The sequence below is a fragment of the Euwallacea similis genome, chromosome 20, assembly GCF_039881205.1.
Source record: "Euwallacea similis isolate ESF13 chromosome 20, ESF131.1, whole genome shotgun sequence".
Classification (NCBI taxonomy): Eukaryota; Metazoa; Arthropoda; class Insecta; order Coleoptera; family Curculionidae; genus Euwallacea; species Euwallacea similis.
The window spans coordinates 2,390,282-2,408,095 of record NC_089628.1 but is presented as its reverse complement, the minus strand read 5'-3'; the positions used below and the strand labels follow the sequence as shown (position 1 = coordinate 2,408,095).

At 39.6% G+C, this 17,814-nt stretch overlaps 6 protein-coding genes across 7 annotated transcripts; 3 read left to right on the top strand and 3 right to left on the bottom strand.

The window, feature by feature from the left end:
* Positions 1-90: 90 nt before the first annotated feature.
* Positions 91-1,586, top strand: CycC (cyclin C). 2 transcript variants are annotated; one of them, XM_066400216.1, is made up of 5 exons: positions 91-251; positions 459-565; positions 642-848; positions 913-1,164; positions 1,217-1,586. In XM_066400216.1, exons 1-5 carry the CDS (start codon positions 220-222, stop codon positions 1,417-1,419), a joined length of 801 nt encoding a protein of 266 aa, XP_066256313.1. In that variant the 5' UTR covers positions 91-219; the 3' UTR covers positions 1,420-1,586. The 2 variants fall into 2 exon arrangements, with proteins under 2 accessions (XP_066256313.1, XP_066256314.1); XM_066400217.1 differs by having other exon boundaries at positions 110-251; positions 428-565.
* Positions 1,587-1,638: 52 nt separating this feature from the next.
* Pa1 (PTIP associated 1) lies at positions 1,639-2,162 on the bottom strand. Its single transcript, XM_066400218.1, has 2 exons — positions 1,871-2,162; positions 1,639-1,810 (listed from the first exon to the last, which is right to left on the bottom strand). Exons 1-2 carry the CDS (start codon positions 2,092-2,094, stop codon positions 1,639-1,641), a joined length of 396 nt encoding a protein of 131 aa, XP_066256315.1. The 5' UTR covers positions 2,095-2,162.
* A 138-nt stretch (positions 2,163-2,300) lies between these two features.
* Positions 2,301-4,135, top strand: UQCR-C2 (Ubiquinol-cytochrome c reductase core protein 2). The gene is made up of 7 exons (XM_066400024.1): positions 2,301-2,446; positions 2,523-2,659; positions 2,713-3,019; positions 3,069-3,449; positions 3,500-3,716; positions 3,777-3,934; positions 3,990-4,135. The coding sequence occupies exons 1-7, from the start codon at positions 2,402-2,404 to the stop codon at positions 4,071-4,073; spliced, it is 1,329 nt and encodes a 442-aa protein (XP_066256121.1). The 5' UTR covers positions 2,301-2,401; the 3' UTR covers positions 4,074-4,135.
* On the bottom strand, positions 4,078-5,418 carry Syx8 (syntaxin 8). Its single transcript, XM_066400025.1, has 5 exons — positions 5,225-5,418; positions 4,977-5,171; positions 4,709-4,926; positions 4,562-4,654; positions 4,078-4,499 (listed from the first exon to the last, which is right to left on the bottom strand). The coding sequence occupies exons 1-5, from the start codon at positions 5,254-5,256 to the stop codon at positions 4,339-4,341; spliced, it is 699 nt and encodes a 232-aa protein (XP_066256122.1). The 5' UTR covers positions 5,257-5,418; the 3' UTR covers positions 4,078-4,338.
* A 724-nt stretch (positions 5,419-6,142) lies between these two features.
* On the top strand, positions 6,143-15,752 carry Taf1 (TATA-box binding protein associated factor 1). The gene is made up of 22 exons (XM_066400447.1): positions 6,143-6,159; positions 6,304-6,451; positions 6,500-6,716; positions 6,824-7,039; positions 7,097-7,306; positions 7,361-7,549; positions 7,670-7,792; positions 7,849-8,012; positions 8,068-8,253; positions 8,306-8,506; positions 8,554-8,767; positions 10,791-10,952; positions 11,004-11,205; positions 11,259-11,942; positions 11,992-12,748; positions 12,976-13,223; positions 13,543-13,755; positions 13,811-14,045; positions 14,093-14,603; positions 14,655-14,780; positions 14,834-15,206; positions 15,433-15,752. Exons 2-22 carry the CDS (start codon positions 6,306-6,308, stop codon positions 15,648-15,650), a joined length of 5,595 nt encoding a protein of 1,864 aa, XP_066256544.1. The 5' UTR covers positions 6,143-6,159; positions 6,304-6,305; the 3' UTR covers positions 15,651-15,752.
* LOC136415712 (alanine--glyoxylate aminotransferase 2, mitochondrial) lies at positions 15,739-17,648 on the bottom strand. Its single transcript, XM_066400446.1, has 7 exons — positions 17,449-17,648; positions 17,214-17,398; positions 17,041-17,164; positions 16,803-16,991; positions 16,234-16,746; positions 15,936-16,184; positions 15,739-15,883 (listed from the first exon to the last, which is right to left on the bottom strand). The coding sequence occupies exons 1-7, from the start codon at positions 17,527-17,529 to the stop codon at positions 15,791-15,793; spliced, it is 1,434 nt and encodes a 477-aa protein (XP_066256543.1). The 5' UTR covers positions 17,530-17,648; the 3' UTR covers positions 15,739-15,790.
* Between the last annotated feature and the right edge of the window lie 166 nt (positions 17,649-17,814).

Sequence of the window (17,814 nt, the reverse complement as noted above, 5' to 3'; positions counted from 1 at the left end):
AGGTAGAAATATGAAATTATCGTGTACAAGTCGAAGACTACAACACTCTCAAGTCAAGGTCGATGATTAACCTCAAAAAGTGTTTTAATCAACAATTTTCAAATACCAAAACAAATTAAATAATTATGAGAAAATATTAAAAAACTGGTGACTGAGACGTGAAAATCTGAATTAAATATTTGTATACAATTCTAGTACATTAGGGGTTGATTCAAGAGAATGGCAGGGAATTTTTGGCAAAGCTCTCATCAGTAAGTACCCACTTTCTTACTCACAGTAGCCTCCTTTAATTCCACTTCTGCAGTTTAATTACAACTTTAAAACCTACAAAAACAATGTACAATTGCCGCTTTTCACTTCAAAGGCCTCTAAAAGTTCCAAGGGATGCGCCTAAGCTTTTTCTCTAATAACTTCCTCAATTTTCCAGCTTTGCCTCTTATAATTATGAAAACTTTCAGCCAACAGTGGATTCTAGACAAACAGGATTTAACCAGAGAAAGACAGCACGATTTAGCCATACTAACAGAGGAAGAATATCAGAAAATTTTTATCTTCTTTGCCAGTGGTAAGAACAGAACATAACGATGTGATGTTGTCGCTTTTATTGGGGGACAAATACGTAAAAATTTTCCCTTCTGCAGTAATCCAGACATTAGGAGAACAGCTGAAGTTGAGGCAGCAAGTAATTGCCACAGCAACAGTATACTTTAAAAGATTTTATGCCAGAAACTCTTTGAAGTGCATAGATCCATTGCTCCTAGCACCAACCTGTATATTCCTGGCTTCAAAGGTTGAAGAATTTGGGGTGATTTCGAACACTAGACTGATATCCACCTGTCAAACAGTCAGTAAGTAAAAAATCTGCAGATATCATAGGAATATTAGTCATTTCTTTCTTTCCTCCATGTGCAGTAAAGAACAAATTTGCCTACGCTTACAGTCAAGAATTTCCCTATAGAACCAATCATATCTTAGAATGTGAGTTTTATTTGTTGGAAAATCTCGACTGCTGCTTGATAGTTTATCAGCCTTACCGGCCCTTACTCCAATTAGTGCAGGACATTGGTCATGAAGAACAGCTGCTTACATTAGCCTGGAGAATTGTGAATGATTCCCTGAGGACTGATGTTTGTCTCCTTTTTCCACCTTATCAAATTGCTATAGGTTTGTTTCAGGGGAAAAGAAGTGGACTAATCATGATTGGAGTGTTTTTTAGGATGTTTAGGAATTGCTTGTGTAATTTTGCAAAAGGACCAGAAGCAGTGGTTTGCTGAACTAAATGTGGATTTGGAAAAGATACAGGAGATTGCTAGGTATATTATGAATTTGTTTGAGTTGTGGAAAACGTACGATGAGAAAAAGGAAATTCAAGGGTTTTTGGCTAAAATGCCCAAACCGAAGCCAGCGCCTCAAAGATAGTAGTTTTTCCTTTGTAATTAGTTATATTTATTGGATTCCTGCTAGTTATTTACTGGTCAAAAGACTGTCCTGAACTGGTATTTTCTCTTCTGTATTAAGAAAATTACAAAAAGACCGCTAAATACGCTTAATAATAATTAATAATTAAAACATTTTAGAAACTAAAACAGCTTTTATTCACGTCCTTATAATTAATTAACACAAATATTGAGAATTATGTTACTTCGCTGATGGCAACAAGTGGTGTCTCCTCATGTTATTTATTACCCCATCTAGAGATGTAGTTTTTTTCTTAGCGCTCCCTTTGAGGGTATCTCCAGTCTTATTGTGCCTTATTTTCAGTCTTGGCGACGAAGTTTCATCCATAAAATCAAAATCGTCTTGTTCATCCCTAAAAATGTATTATATGAAAGGAATCAACTACACACCAATGAAATTTATTGGTACTCACGTATTCATTTCTGTATTCTCCTCCTTGGGTTCTTCACTAGGTTCTGGGGAAGGGGTTCTGTATCCTGGGCAGCTCCATTTGAGTTGTGGAATTTCACCCTTGCTGAGAAGACTATAGATGCGGTAAATTTCTTCAAGGTCGGGCTCCCACGGATCTCCACTGTCTTTTAATTCATCATCTGAGCATTCTATACAAAATGATTCTTCTGTACCAATTGCAGCCATATCTCCACACTTTAATTTAAATTTAATTAAAGATCCGTGTAACTTTACCCTACTTTTGTCAAATGTTGTATAGTTCAACGGCCATATTGAATTTGTCTTTTTTCATCATCCCAATGCCTGCCAGTTTTTATCTTTATTTTATAAATGTGATTAAATAAAGAAGGGAATAGTGTCGGTAGTCGTTTTTTATAGCGGAATCTTTTGATGGAGATCATCTGATTTGACAGTTGTCATAGTAGAAACAAAAATTTGTTAGAAGTTTCCTAAAGTTTCTTATTAATTACATAATAACTTCAATATAGGAATTATGGCTTCGACAATTGCAAAAAGGACCTTATTGCGGACGATTGGGGTAAGTCTGTTCCCTTTGTATTTCTTAAGATCGTATGGTTTGGGTTTTATCCGTATTACATAAACAAAATTTTCAGGTTAGAGGTTACGCTCAACTGTCCCCTGTAAGCGGCACCACTAACTATGACCTCAAAATCAACACTCTCCCCAATAAACTTGTCGTTGTCGCCGCCGAAAACGAATCAGCTATTTCCAGAATTTCCATAGTATTTAGGTAAAGTTGCAAATAACTTATAATCACAATGCTGACAATATTATCTAACCCAGAGCTGGAGCCAGAAACGAGACAGCGGACAATTTGGGCGCCAGCCATGTTGTAAGGGTGGCTGCGGGCCTAACCACAAAAAATCAGTCACAGTTTGCTATCACCCGTAACATTCAGCAGCTTGGGGCCAGTTTGACTGCCACTTCAGACCGTGAGACAATTTCTTACACATTGGAAGGCACTAGAGAGGCAGTGGAGAAAGCTTTGCCATTCCTCAGTGAAGTAGCCACTCAACAAATTTTTAGACCTTGGGAAGTAGCTGAATTGGCTGATCGGTTAAAGCTAGAACTGGCTGTCAGGCCACTACAAGTATGGTATTGAGAAAAAAAGGACTTTAATCAAAGCTTTTTTATTTCAGCTGCGTGCTGTAGATTTGTTGCATAAAGCTGCATTCCACACTGGTTTAGGGAACTCTCTGTTTGTTCCAAAATTCCAAATTGGGAAAATATCCACTGAGACTTTACAGCATTATGTTGCCAGTAACTTTACCTCAGGAAGGGCTGCTGTAGTGGGTGTGGGGGTTGAGCCTAATAAAGTCACTGCATTTGCGCAGTCATTAAGTTTGGATGATAGTGATGGGAAGAATACTGCTAGCCCTTATAAAGGAGGGGAAATCAGGTCTGACAAAGGTGGAGATTTTGCCTTTGTTGCTATTGCTGGGGAAGGTGCCTCAATCAAGAACACAAAAGAAGCTTTAGCAGCTGCAGTCTTACAGAGAGCTCTGGGAGTAGGGCCTCAGGTAAGTTAAAGTCAAGATGGTGTTGGAAATATTCAGTTTTTTTTTTAAAGGTTAAATGGAGTAGTAATGATAATGGTCTCATCAGCAAGGCCATTGTTGGGTCTTCAAGTGAACCGTTTGCTTCTTCAGCTATTAATGCCAATTATTCTGACACTGGCTTGGTGGGAGTTTTGCTTGCCGCTCCTGCTCGATCTGCCGGCAAGTTGGTGGAAAGCGCAGTTAAATTGCTGCAAAGTGGCAATATTTCTGATGTCGATGTAACCCGCGGTACAATCTAGATTCTCATTTCTCATAACAAATTGGAATTATATTTTTCTGTGTATTTAGGCAAAAACCAATTGAAGTCATCCCTTTTGCTTGAACTGGAGAGCGGTTCCAAGGCAGTACAGCTTCTGGGAACCCAAGCAGTGTTGACTAGAAGTGGTTTGTCGCCTAGTGATCTTTCTGCTGCTGTTGATTCTGTGACCACGAGTGACGTGCGCAATGTATGGGCTAATATTGAGTTTATCAAGCAGATTACCAATGTAATTTAATTTTTAGATTCTTCAGAAAGTGGGCAAGAAATTGACCATTGCATCAGTAGGTAATTTGGCGAATGTACCTTACGCCGACGACTTGAAGTGAGCACTTTGTTAAGTGTTTTGTTTTGTGTAATTATCATTCTTAATAATAAATTATTACATATAGAGTGACCTTTTTAAGGTCAGGTAAAACCCTTTTTAGGATTATTCTTTCTTATAACACGTGATAATGTTTTATTTAATAAAGTTGCAAATCTATAGGTAAAAAGAATATTTGGAGTAATATTAAAATAGTTGAGAATTTTCAGCACTTTCATCATTTTATAACAATTCTATATTTGCAACCTTTGAAATTTTGGTAACTAATTTTAAAGAGCGGCGACTATAATAATACTAATAAATAAAATAATAATAACAATCCAATATCCACATGTGCTGTCTTTTTGGCTTACAGTGCTCACCCGTTCTGTTTCTGCACGAACACGTTGGTCAGTTTGATCAATTTGAGTGCCAATATCATTCAATATTTCTGCATATAAACAATAAATTATGGAAGAACTTTCAGGCACAAATCATAATACTACTACTAACCATTATGGTAATCCACTTCATTAGAGATGGTGTTAGCAATATCTTTCTGTCGAGAAATGATTTTTGCAAGGTTTTCCAAGCCCTGTTCTTGATCTACAATGACTAAATGAGTGAAGAAATTAAGGATCAAAGCTTAAAGACACTTACCACCCAACATTTGTCTTTGTCTGGATTGAACCTCCTCAACAGTCAAACCTGAAGTCTCAACTGTATCCCAATCAGCTCCTCTCATGCCTCCTATTAAATCTGATCTCTCAGCCATCCTTTTCTTTGACAACTGCTCATCAAACAATTTCTGCATCTGAGTGGCTTTGGTCATCAATACTTCAATCTGCCTGGTCCTTCTCTCTGATTCCGCCAAAGTTCTATGTGGGATAAATTTTACTATAAACAGAAAGAAACCTGGAACTCTCACATTGAACTTGTTCCTGATGTTGCATCCAATTTTTGTTTTAACTGCATAACTTCATTGTTGAACTGTTTAAGTCTTAGCCTTATGTCAGCTGATATTTGTGCGTATTTGGTGCTGGTCCTGGGGAACTTTTCCCTTTCAGCTAACTGTCCCATCACTTCCCGCTGCAGCTTCTCGCAAGATTCATGTTCGATGATCCTAATTTTGTAGGGATTAATGAGTGTTTTTCTATGAGAATGCAGTGTAGTTACCAGGGATCTTCCTCTAGATACAGGAGAGCCATGGGGCTATTTTGACTTCAAATAGGGGCTGGTAAACACAAGAGATGTTCTGGGTTGAGTTTGGGTGGAAGCTAATATAATTCCCACATACAAAGGTTTTTATGCTTTTAATAGACAAAAATACATATATGTATACGTATAAACCTCTTACAAGAATTCCTTAATTAATTTAAATGTTAAAATTAAAGGACTTAAAAGAATTTAACAATTCAATAAAAACTAATTAAAAACAAAAATAATAAAAATTAAGCATTTTCGAATGATACAGAAAAACATAAAATTTCCAGAAGAGTGAGGGGGAGGGATAGAGAGAGATAGATAGGAAAAAAGAGAGAGAGAGAGAGAGAGAGAGGAAATAGAAGCATCGAACAGTCCGAGAACAAAATTGAACAATATCATATAATCAGTTTTTAAATGTTATGACGGTTTAAGGTAATCTCAAATCGAGGAAAATTATGCTTTTATTTTTCCTCCGAGCCCTTAGCAATGGGTGAATATTATTTTCAATTAACTTTTAATGAGAATAGTGGCATTTCTACTGCTCCAACAACGACCACTTGTATCTGAAGCGTTGTGAACTAAAAAAACAAAAGAAAAAGTATGTGACGCAAAAGTCAATTGTCTCTCGTCACTTGTTTTAATTGTTTTGTTAGTGTTTTGTTTATTTTATAGGTTATGGCTACATATTCTGTTAGGAAAGGTATTTGTAATCCAGAAGAGGGGAGGGCTTTGAAGCCTCCTAAAGATTTCTTAACAATTTAACTTAAAAATGAGAGCACAACATAGTTTAATTCAATGGTAAATAGGGTCCCTTATAAAGAAGCTTTAAGGGCTTTAACAGTCTAAAGGGTTTAACAGTTCAAATGTTAATTCTTATGGTGAATCTAAGCTAATTAGTAACACAAGTAAGTAGAGTATTTTACCAAATAGAACTCTTTTCGCCAGGTACCACGTTCCAACCTTCTTTAGTCCAATTTTTTTAAGCCATTTGACAAGTATCCCTGAAACTAAAATATCGAATTGCAGCTACTAATGGTTATGTCTTTTAGTTATGGCTGATAGTGATGAAGAAGGATTCAGTGAATCCAATAGTCTTAATCTCACTGGCTTTCTTTTTGGTAATATTGATGAGTCAGGTAATTTAGAAAGTGATGTATTTGATTCTGAGACCCAGAAGCAATTATCCTCTGTGGGCAGGTAAACACTGAAAACTGTAATTAACCAGAAATTGACATGATTTTGTAGACTTGCATTTGGCTCTATACTGAAAGATGTAATAGGAGAAGAAAGAATAATTATAGATGATTCTGGAAGTGATTATGAAACATCAGACAACCATTCTCAGGAACAGTTTCTGCAGGGTATTAAGAATGAATCAGATGCAGAGGGATTCTATATGGATGACCAGAAATCTCCTACTGCTGAGGATTTTTTTGATATAAATGAAGTTGCTGAAGACGAGGTAAGCATGTTTGAAGGAATATAGATAGAAATATTATAGTATTGTGGCTTTTCTAGTTTAGTTATGAGTCTTTGACAGGAATTTTTAACTATTAGTTTCATGTCTAGGAACTAAATTATAATGCAGATGATACCATTCCAAAAGATAAAGCCCTTATGCCCCCTCCACCAGTGCCTAGCAGTTCTTCAAGTAGTCAAGTATTAGAGACTGGTCATGAAGGGGTAGAAAAGAAGAAACTGGACACTCCATTGGCTGCTATGTTGCCTTCAAAGTATGCTGATGTGGATGTTACTGAGTTGTTTCCTGATTTCAGACATGGAAAGGTGAGTTTGAAGTTTCACTAATGGGACAACAAAAAAACAATATTTTTTCACTTAAAGGTTTTGAGGTTTTCAAGGCTGTTTGGGCCTGGAAAGCCCAGCAGTTTGCCCAATATTTGGAAAAGTGTAAGGAAAAAGCGTAGGAAAAGGAAACAGAAGGATAATCAACATGACTCTGATTCTTCTGATGAGGAAAAGCCCAAGAATAGAGGGTGGTTTTTTGATTATGCAATTAATGTTGCTCCAGAATCTGTGATGAGTGATGATGAGGTACAATAATCAGAAAAAACTCCTCAAAAGGTTTTGAAAACTTTGTTTTTGCAGGAAAAATTTCTAAAACCAGCAGAACAACATAATGAGGCCAATAAGGAAGATATGGAGAAGAGAGATGAGACTGGACCTAAAGCAGCTGACTGGAGGTTTGGGCCAGCTCAAATTTGGTATGACATGCTGGAAGTACCAGAAGGTGGAGATGGATTTAATTATGGGTTTAAATTAAAAGATGAGAAAGAGGTAAGTAAAGACTCTTAAAATATTGCCCTAGCCACAATGTTGCCACATTAGAACAGCTGCCAGGTCCTACTGTTTTGTTTTATTAATTTATCTATGTCTAACAAAATATGTCTTCTTAAGGTGTCTTCAAAACTCGAAGAACCTTCTGATTGCGACGCATACCCAGACGATGCTTTCCTCATGGTTACTCAACTACATTGGGAAGACGATGTAGTGTGGGACGGCAACGATATTAAACATAAGGTAGAAGGATTTTCAACTGCCCAATAAACTTAAATTTACCAAATTCAATAAATTAGGTATTGCAAAAATTGAACAGCAAAACCAATGCCGCCGGCTGGGTTCCGAGCAGCGGAAACAGGACGGCGCAGGCATTCAGTCAACCTGGTAAAATGGGGACTAATATTCGTATTCCACCTGCCGCGAGCCCCGTTTTAAGCAGCTTTAAGCAGAAAAGTGCAATGTGAGGTTTTTAGGCAACTCTAATTATGCGATTTAAAGGCGGAATTGTCATTTAGAATACCGACGAAACAGAGAGTTGATCAGGAACAGGATGATACTTGGTACTCAATATTTCCTGTGGAAAATGAAGATTTGGTTTATGGCCGATGGGAAGACGATGTGATTTGGGACAGCGACAATATGAATTATATACCAAAGCCTTCGATTCTCACTTTAGATCCCAATGACGAAAACATCATCTTAGGAAAGTAAAATTCAATTTCGTTGAGCAAACTTGATATTTTTTCTCCGTGCAGGTATTCCTGATGATATAGACCCGTCGAAACAAGTTGCTGGGCAACCTACCCCAGTGAAGGTGAAAATTCCGCACCCCCACGTGAAAAAATCGAAAATTTTGCTGGGAAAAGCTGGCGTAATTAACGTTTTGCAAGAAGACACTCCACCACCGCCTCCGAAATCCCCCGACCGGGATCCATTTAATATATCTAATGACATGTAAGTTTTGCATCAATTTCAAGATAGTTTTAAATCCGCCTTTTCAGCTTTTATCAACCACGAACGACCGAATCGACGATGCGTCTGAAGGTAGGCGGCGCAAACTTAATTCAGCATTCAACCCCAGTGGTGGAATTGCGCGTGCCCTTCATTCAGACTCATATGGGCCCCATGAGACTGAGGAACTTCCACAGACCGCCAATGAAACGGTTTTCGCACGGGCCTTTGTCTCAACCGGGACCCCATTCTGCCCTACCTTTGGTATGTTTTAGTACTATCTTGAACATCTCTTGCAATTTTAATTACGTAAGAGAAAAACAAATTCACGTCATTTTGGCATTATTTCCCGCGAAACGTTCTTCTCCCTAGAAGAGAAAATCTAGTCCCAGGCAAGCAGTAAAATCGAACAAACACACAATGCTATTTTTTGTAAATAAACAAAATTCAGGCATTTTGCGATACGTATGCAGAAAAAAAGTATCTTTAATGTGGTCGTTGAAAAAACCAAAATATGCGTTAAATTTAACTAAATAGACGCTTTTAGTGCGCTCAGTGTACATTTTGATATCACGCGAAATTAACCAACCTGAATCCCTAATATGGAGAACACCTTGGGCCACTTATTGACCACTGACGAATCCTTCGCTTTTAACACCCTGATCAACGTTTTCAAGTATCTCAACTTTAAGGACTTGCTAAACTGCGCGCAAGTATGCAAAACGTGGCGGTGGGTTGTTAAGACGCTTCCCCTTTGGAGGAATATCTCAGTGTTCAGCTGTGCGGAACATGTATATACCCTAGTGAATTTTTGCGGGTCAAATTTGAAGCATTTAGAAATAGGGGATCCCATCCACATATCTTTTGACAATTTCTCAAAACTTTGCATAAACCTTCCTGTGATAAATAGTATCCGCTTGCATAAATGCCATGTAGATCACTTGAGAATCTTGGCTGAAACGGCTTCAGAAAAGTTGGAAGAAATATCTGTAGAAATCTGCTGTGACCAAACAGATCTGAAGTTTTTCAGTGTATTTCAGAAACTCACCTATTTAAATGTAACAATTTCGCATGAAATAGTGGGAAGTCTGCATCACTTGCTAAAGTTAGAAAAGCTTAGACACCTTAAGTTTTTTAGATTTTCAAGAAGGAACATGAAAGATGAACTCATGCACATGGGATCTTTGGAATCTTTGTGTCTTAACAGAGAACTAGATTCATTGTTCAGTTCATTAATTTGTACCTCATTTGAGGAGAGTTCTGTGAGATATTTGAAAGCTCTAAGGAAATTGCAGATCAACAATACCAAAAGTGACTTCGGCATTTTAAGGAATCTGAAATATTTGCCAAACTTAAAAGAATTGATTCTACTACAGATATCGTTATCACCAAACGCAGGCACGCACAATTTGATGAAGCAACTCGCCGACTTCAATCTTAGTCATCTCACAATTTCTTTCAATAGAAATACTAGCAGAACACAAAATTTCAGCTCGATCCGTGACATTGCTTTGGAAAACTCTGAGGTGTTCGACTGCATAATCACCTTGAAGAACAAACTTAAATATTTCTGCTGGCAAATTGACGAAAATGAGATCATGAAATCAGAGAACTATTTTCGTTTAAAAGACGTTATTGCCCTGATGTCTTACTGCGTTGAGCGGGAGGTTCCTTCAAGGGCGTCTTATTGGGCTGAGGTGATAAACATTAAGCTTGACAAATTGACTGAAGTTTTACAGAGGCAAATGCCCAACACTAAAGTGGAATTGGTTAAAGTTAAGGATCTAGCCATGACTGAGAAACATCGGGTGTGTTGTTATGAGTGTCGAAAGATGCTATCAGAACTCCAACCGCTTTAACAGGTACTATTAAGTAAAGACATTAAGATGTATTGGGGTATAAATTGTGTGAGTGAAATTGTATTTATGATAAAGGGTGATATTTTCAAGATTGAAGAAATGTTTCCTTAATAGGTTAAATTCAATTGAATGTAATACATTTGTGGTAACTATACTACGCCTGTGATTTGCTTAGAGTTCGACTAATACATACATTTCCTTCCTCTCCTCTAAAATGGCAATAAGTTTACCGGACGACCACAGAAAGTGGATGATACACCTTATAACTTTTTTGCTAGTTAATGTTGCCAAATTTTCAATTTCACTGTTTGTCAAATTAAAATTGTTGTAATTGGCTTTCATTTTTACTGTTTCCACACCATCACTTGACCTGAACGTATTTTTTCGATCTTCCCCATTTTTTTCTTCAATTTTATAATTTATTACAGGTAAAACACATAAAGAAGAAGGCAAAACTGCGCGAACAGGAGCGAATGGCCTCAGGAGGAGGAGACGTGTTCTTCATGCGCACCCCCGACGATTTAACCGGCCGTGATGGCGATCTCGTATTTGTGGAGTTTTGCGAGGAACACCCACCATTAATGAACCAGGCAAGGACGAATAATTTGGTAGACTCGCGAAAGATTAGTGGGCATATTTAGGTGGGCATGTGTTCTAAGATCAAGAACTACTATAAAAGAAAGGCAGCCAAAGATAACGGCCCGCCCAGCTACCGATACGGGGAGACCGCCTACGCGCACACTTCCCCCTTTTTAGGTATCCTCCACCCTGGTCAGTCCATTCAAGCAGTAGAAAACAACATGTATAGAGCTCCGATTTATAATCATCAAATTCCCATAACTGGTAATTCTCCCTCTTCCTCCTAATTTCAATTTGTACCTCCAATAACTTTCTAGACTTCTTGATAATTCGTACGCGGCAGCAGTATTACATCCGCGAAATAGACGCCCTATTTGTAGCGGGGCAGGAGTGCCCCCTATATGAGGTACCGGGTCCGAACTCCAAGAGAGCTAACAACTTTGTCCGAGACTTTCTGCAAGTCTTCATTTACCGGCTGTTCTGGAAGAGCCGTGACAATCCACGTCGCATCAAAATGGATGATATTAAGCGGGCTTTTCCATCACACTCCGAGAGCAGCATTAGGAAGAGACTGAAGCTGTGCGCCGACTTTAAAAGAACAGGCATGGACTCCAATTGGTGGGTGATAAAACCAGAATTTCGCCTGCCTACAGAAGAGGAAATACGGGCTATGGTTTCGCCGGAACAGTGCTGCGCCTATTTCAGTATGGTGGCGGCCGAGCAGCGATTAAAAGATGCGGGTTATGGCGAGAAATTTATTTTGACTCCGGCCGAAGACGACGATGAAGAGATGCAATTAAAGATGGACGACGAAGTTAAGGTGGCTCCTTGGAACACGACTAGGGCTTACATTCAGGCCATGAAAGGCAAGTGTCTGCTTCAATTGACTGGACCTGCAGATCCGACTGGGTGTGGGGAGGGGTTCAGCTACGTGCGGGTACCAAACAAGCCCACGCAGAGCAAGGAGGAACAGGAGTCGCAGCCGAAGAGAACTGTTACTGGTGAGTTAACTAATATTGTGTTGAAGCATTAAATTGTTTTTCTCTCTAGGCACGGACGCCGACTTAAGACGTCTCTCTCTGAACAACGCTAAAGCGCTATTGCGCAAATTCGGAGTCCCCGAAGAGGAAATTAAAAAGCTATCTCGCTGGGAAGTCATTGATGTGGTGCGCACCCTCTCTACAGAAAAAGCTAAAGCTGGAGAAGAGGGCATGGACAAATTCTCCCGTGGAAACAGATTTTCTATTGCCGAGCACCAGGAGCGCTACAAGGAGGAATGCCAAAGGATCTTCGATTTACAAAACAGAGTTCTGGCAAGCTCTGAAGTGCTAAGTACCGATGAGGGTGAGAGCTCCGAGGACGAAAGCGACGAGGACATCGAAGAGATGGGCAAGAACATTGAAAACATGCTCTCGAACAAGAAAACTAGCACGCAACTGTCCTTGGAGAGGGAAGAGCAGGAGAGACAGGAACTGCGCAAGATGATTATGGAAGGTGACCGGGAGCGCAACAAGGAGAAGAAAAAGGAGGAAGATGAGAGTCAAGACCAGGGGGGATATCCGCAGGGACGTGTGTTGAAAATCATCAGGACGTTTAAGAATCCGGAAGGGAAGGAATTCACGCGTGTCGAGTACGTGCGTAAGCCCGCAGTTATAGATGCGTACGTTAAAATCAGGACAACCAAGGACGAGAGTTTTATACGGCAATTTGCCACATTAGACGAGGCGCAGAAAGAAGAAATGAAGCGCGAAAAACGACGAATTCAGGAACAGTTACGTCGGATCAAGAGGAATCAAGAGAAAGAGCGGTAAGTGTAAGATATTCTGTTTATCATTTTATTAAATGGTTATAGATAGTTCCTCAAAAACATATGAGAAAATGGCATCCGATTGCATTGAATTATGTATCTAATTTATGAAATATTATATAGTTGTATAGTTGCAGCCAGTTAAATTTCAATACCATTATCGAATTGTAGAGCAAGAAATTCAGTAATAGTTCAAGTTTCAACATTTTTTTTCTTTTTTTTTTCAGCATGAGCTTGGCGCATCACAACCCAAGCTCGATTATGACTCCGAATGTGTCGACTGAAAAATTGCCCAATCCAAATGATTCGCCAACTACCATTTCCCCGTCGACGCCGACCAAAAGTACCGCTCAAAGCCCGTCGAAATCGCGCAGGAAAACAAAGCTCAAACCTGATTTAAAGTTGAAATGCGGAGCTTGCGGGCAGGTGGGGCATATGAGGACCAATAAAGCATGTCCGCTTTACCAAGGTTCTGGTAAGTTTAAAATTATCTCAACTATGACTCCTTTGATTTGCTAATACTCTGTCCTTCCTGACACGATTGAGGAAAATATACGATAAAATATTGCCCCTTTTGTGATAGTCACAGTGTTATTGCGTTTGCAGTTTCAGCTTTATCACTTAAAATGACTGTGTACATTTGTCTTATCGAGAAACTTGGAATATTGCAACGTTTAAGTCTCTTAAACTGGACATCATTTTCTTTTACGTTTTTCATATTTTGAAAGTTTAACTAATGAGTAAATCAAATGATGAAAATACAAGGTAGAATCAAAAATCACCTTATTTTAAAGGTGGAACTGGAACCCCCATGGCTGTGGCTCTGAGTGAGGAGCAAGAGGAGGAAATTGAAAAGCAACTAAACACAGACGACGAAGATTTAGTCAACGTCGACGGAACCAAAGTCAAACTCTCCTCGAGGCTTATTAAACACGCAGAGGAAATGAAGCGAAGAAGCCTGTTGTTAAAAGTGCCCAAAGATGCCTTAGGGAAGAAGCGACGTCGAGGTTGAAACTCTTAATAATTGCGTTATTCTAGCATATTAAACTAGTATTTTTGTAGCCGCGCTAGCGGATCTTCATTGCGATTACCTTAAGAGACCCAACAAATCTGCGAACAGACGCAGAACTGACCCCGTAGTGGTTTTATCCAGCATCCTTGAGGCGATTTTAAACGAAATGCGTGATATGCCAGATGTGCAACCGTTCATTTTCCCTGTTAACCAGAAATTAGTCAGCGACTACTACAAAATCGTCCAGAGACCCATGGACTTACAGACGATTCGAGAGAATTTAAGGTGCTAATAAGTTAGAATTTAGCAATTTTTTTTTAAGTAGTTTCCAGGCAAAAGAAGTATCAAAGCAGAGAAGAATTCCTAGCCGATGTGAACCAGATCGTGGAGAATTCTACTCTCTACAATGGTCCAAAGAGCAGCTTGACCATTGCGGCTACTCGTATGTTAAACAAGTGCGTGGAACGATTAAGAGAGAAGGAGGATAGACTGATGCGCCTGGAAAAAGCAATAAATCCTCTGCTGGACAACGATCAAGTGGCTTTCACGTATTTGCTCGAGAACATCATGAATACAAAGCTGAAATCCATGTCTGAATCTTGGCCTTTCCATAAACCTGTGAACAAAAAGAACGTCAAGGATTATTACATGATCGTCAAAAGACCTATGGATTTAGAGACGATTTCCAAGAGAATACTATCGCATCGATACCATAATAGACACGATTTTCTGGTGGACGTGGAGCAAATTTTGCAGAATTGCATTTTGTATAATGGAAAAGATTCACCCTTTACCGAAAAGGCAGAGCTACTAGTGCAGACGTGTAAGGCTGCTTTAGATGAGGTAAGTGAACACACACTTGTTGACGAAGAAATGTAGTTTAAAATGGTGTAGTTTGATGAGCATTTGAGTGCCATGGAGAATAAGCTGGCGTTGGAGCAGGAAAAGGCGGCTCAAGATGACGAATCTTGGATGGTGGCAGAGGAAGAGGGCTATTCAGTCAGCGAGCACGACAGAGCTGTAAGTGAGGTCGGAAATCAGACAACCCAATAAGTAAACTAACAAAAAAACAGAGTCAACTAAGCTCCCCGGATCACGGCATGTCTCCCTCGAAAACCCACGAAGAGGACTATGATTTCGTGGATGTTGAGGGCGACGTTCAATTAGACGAAACACTACTCATCCCGAAACAATCGAAAAAGCGCGTCAAAACCGAGCAAGCGACGCTGGAACAAGACTTGCAGTTTTCGAGCGAAGACGAACTAGACGAGGTGCCGTTAACAGAATTCGAGGCTGACCAAAACGACCAGAAAGGGATCTTGATCTCTGCGGAGTTGCCGGCAGATGATGACAGTCAACAGGCCGCAGAAGCGATGGTACAGCTGGGATCCATGGGCTTCTATCAGCAGGGGGAGATGGCTGAGGCCGAACCCCTTATGTTCAAAGGTAGTAGAGTGCGCCAATGACTCATTATTTTCAAGGGGAACAAGTATGGAAAATGTAAAAAAGGGGGTGATGTTTACTGGTAGACACTTTTCTTATTCTTGATAAGAAGGTGAATACATTCAGACTGTTTCTTGTTTCAGAACACATTGTTTATTACATTGTTACCGTAATAGTTAAATTCGTTTCCATATAGGTTTTATAACTATATATTTCGTGGTTTCCGTAGAGGACAGTATGGATGTCGACCCTAACTACGATCCCTCCGACTTCCTAATGTCGGGCTTAGCTTCTGTGCGCAAAGTAGAAGACCCTATTCAAGGCCAAGACATTAAAATTCACGATGATTTGGCGGTGAGCGAAAGCGAGGAAGAGGATGGCCATCGGCCTCAAGTTCAGCCGGAACCAGAAGGAATTCCCGAAGACGACGATGATGTTTGGTTTTAAGCGCGCTTGTTTATGTGAGTTTTAACTGATGTTGTTTATATTCAGAGATTAGTATCCACGATAAAATAAATACGGTACTTCAGTGGTATTGTTTTTGGGAAATTCTTTTATTTAATAAATGTTAAATATATAATTAGCATTTATAAAATGCTTTTCAAAGCTTCACTTAAAACATCCACAGTAAAATCGGCATCTTCTTTGGTGATGCACATCGGGGGCTTGATTCGCAGAACCTAAAATATCGAAATTTTAGTTAATGTGTAAAAAATCTACCCGAATCCGCACATTTCCGTATAGCCCGCCTTTTCCCAAGATCAAACCCAGCCTCAAACAACTCTCCCAAACTTGGATAAACTTGTCAGCTTCCAAAGGTTGTTTCGAAAGTTTGTCCTGTACCAATTCAACTCCAATCATCAGTCCTTTTCCGCGAACATCCCCAACGAAGGCGCTTTCATTCCTCAGTTTTTCCAGTCCCAGCAACAAGCGCGTTCCTACTTCTTTGGCGTTTTCTTGCAACTTTTCTTCCTCAATTATCTGCGTCACATAGAAAAATTAAGTGCTTTGAAACATGAAGCCACATTACCTCAAGGACAGTTATCCCTACTGTGGAGGACACAGGGTTACCCCCGAAAGTGTTGAAATGCCCAGCCTGCGTTAAACTTTCGGCGATTTCCTTGGTAGTTGCTACTGCAGCCAGGGGGAAACCATTGCCAATGCCTTTGGCCATCGTGACAATATCCGGCTTTATATTATGAGATTCAAAACCCCAGAAATTCTCGCCGGTCCTTCCAAAACCAGTCTGCACTTCATCAGAAATGAACACTCCGCCAGCGGATTTTACCAAGTTGTAAACGCCTTTGATGTAATTTCTGGGGAATTGCACTGCCCCCCCGACTCCTTGGATGCTTTCAGCGAAAAATGCCGCTATGCCGCTCTTAGAAAATTCGAATTTTAAGTCCTCGTTGAATTGGTTAATGTACTGATTTCCGGCTTGGCAGTCTCCACAACTGCAGCTACAGCTTCGCTCAGTTTGAACTGGGCTATCTCTGCATTTATTTCCGCCCCAAATTCCCCGGTACACGTCCGGGTTCGTTGTCTAATAAATAATGTGACTTTGAAGTAATAAAATGTTTCAAAGGAAATTTTGTATACTTTGGAGAATCCAGGATTTGGCAATACTGGATATTTGTAGTTGCTATTACACGTTAAACCCATCGTCTGATAGGTCATTCCATGGTAACAATTTTTTAGAGATATAATTTCGTGGTTTCGCGTGTAACACCGAGCCATTAGTATTGCCAAGTCGTTCGCTTCAGAGCCGCTATTTACCAGGTATATTACCTGGAATACTACGTTAGGTTTTTACAGGTGTACCGTAAGTTTCCCTCACTTTCAGTCCGTCTGGCAATGTCCCGGCCAGTTTTTCAGCATATTCATGAATTTTCGCATGGATATATACATTAGAACAATGCCCTAAAGTTCCCATTTGTTCCTTTACCGCTTCAGTAATCCTCCTATGAATTGATTTCTCGGGAAATTGATCATTTTTTTCAAATAACTTACGGGTGGCAATGCCCTACAGAAACTGTGCAAATCCCCCCAAACATATCCAAATAGCGGTTGCCCTGGAGATCAAAAAGCCACTGCTTAAAACCTTGGTGAATAGCTAGAGGTTTGTTGTAGTAGGTGGTTAAAGCAGGGCTTAAGTAGGATTTCCTCATTTGGTCCAGTACCGGTAAAGACGGGCCCTATCGTATCTTCCCTTGGAGCGTTGTTTAATAGATTTGAATGTACTTACTTGGTATTTTTTGGGGACAAAATCGCATTTTGGTGGTTTGATCAAGTTGTTTCGGATGGTGGCCAACTTTCTTGTAGCCATATTACTTAAGGCTGTGTTCGGACTATAATTTTTCAGTGGCAACACATAACTTTAAGTTTGTTTGGGGTCAGTGTATTTACACATAATAAGCTTCGTGTCACATTTGTGACCTCGGGATCTAATTATAGAATGTAAATTGTGAAGATAAACACGAATGAATTTATTAATCTTCACTAGATTATTGTGTATTATTGAATAGAAAACGTAGGCCACTAAGGTCACATTCATAGTGAACTATTGTTGTGTGGGTTAGACTTCATTCGCCAATTTAGCAAGAATGACTTG

Bases quoted from the DNA above. Each gene is read 5' to 3' on its own strand.
- LOC136415712 (XM_066400446.1), bottom strand. From the start codon at position 17,529: ATGGCTACAAGAAAGTTGGCCACCATCCGAAACAACTTGATCAAACCA. The intron at 16,747-16,802 runs GTATACAAAATT...ATTATTTATTAG, and splicing joins CAAATCCTGGATTCTCCAAA to ACAACGAACCCGGACGTGTA. The intron at 15,884-15,935 runs GTGCGGATTCGG...TCGATATTTTAG, and splicing joins AAGGCGGGCTATACGGAAAT to GTTCTGCGAATCAAGCCCCC.
- Syx8 (XM_066400025.1), bottom strand. From the start codon at position 5,256: ATGGCTCTCCTGTATCTAGAGGAAGATCCCTG. The intron at 5,172-5,224 runs GTAACTACACTG...CTACAAAATTAG, and splicing joins TATCTAGAGGAAGATCCCTG to GATCATCGAACATGAATCTT. The intron at 4,655-4,708 runs GTAAGTGTCTTT...TAGTCATTGTAG, and splicing joins ACAAAGACAAATGTTGGGTG to ATCAAGAACAGGGCTTGGAA.
- UQCR-C2 (XM_066400024.1), top strand. From the start codon at position 2,402: ATGGCTTCGACAATTGCAAAAAGGACCTTATTGCGGACGATTGGG. The intron at 2,660-2,712 runs GTAAAGTTGCAA...TATCTAACCCAG, and splicing joins AGAATTTCCATAGTATTTAG to AGCTGGAGCCAGAAACGAGA. The intron at 3,935-3,989 runs GTATGGGCTAAT...TTTAATTTTTAG, and splicing joins CCACGAGTGACGTGCGCAAT to ATTCTTCAGAAAGTGGGCAA.
- Taf1 (XM_066400447.1), top strand. From the start codon at position 6,306: ATGGCTGATAGTGATGAAGAAGGATTCAGTGAATCCAATAGTCTTAAT. The intron at 7,793-7,848 runs GTAGAAGGATTT...TCAATAAATTAG, and splicing joins GCAACGATATTAAACATAAG to GTATTGCAAAAATTGAACAG. The intron at 8,768-10,790 runs GTATGTTTTAGT...AATTTATTACAG, and splicing joins CCCATTCTGCCCTACCTTTG to GTAAAACACATAAAGAAGAA.
- CycC (XM_066400216.1), top strand. From the start codon at position 220: ATGGCAGGGAATTTTTGGCAAAGCTCTCATCA. The intron at 566-641 runs GTAAGAACAGAA...TCCCTTCTGCAG, and splicing joins TTTTATCTTCTTTGCCAGTG to TAATCCAGACATTAGGAGAA. The intron at 1,165-1,216 runs GTTTGTTTCAGG...AGTGTTTTTTAG, and splicing joins ACCTTATCAAATTGCTATAG to GATGTTTAGGAATTGCTTGT.
- Pa1 (XM_066400218.1), bottom strand. From the start codon at position 2,094: ATGGCTGCAATTGGTACAGAAGAATCATTTTGTATAGAATGCTCAGAT. The intron at 1,811-1,870 runs GTGAGTACCAAT...ATACATTTTTAG, and splicing joins GAGAATACAGAAATGAATAC to GGATGAACAAGACGATTTTG.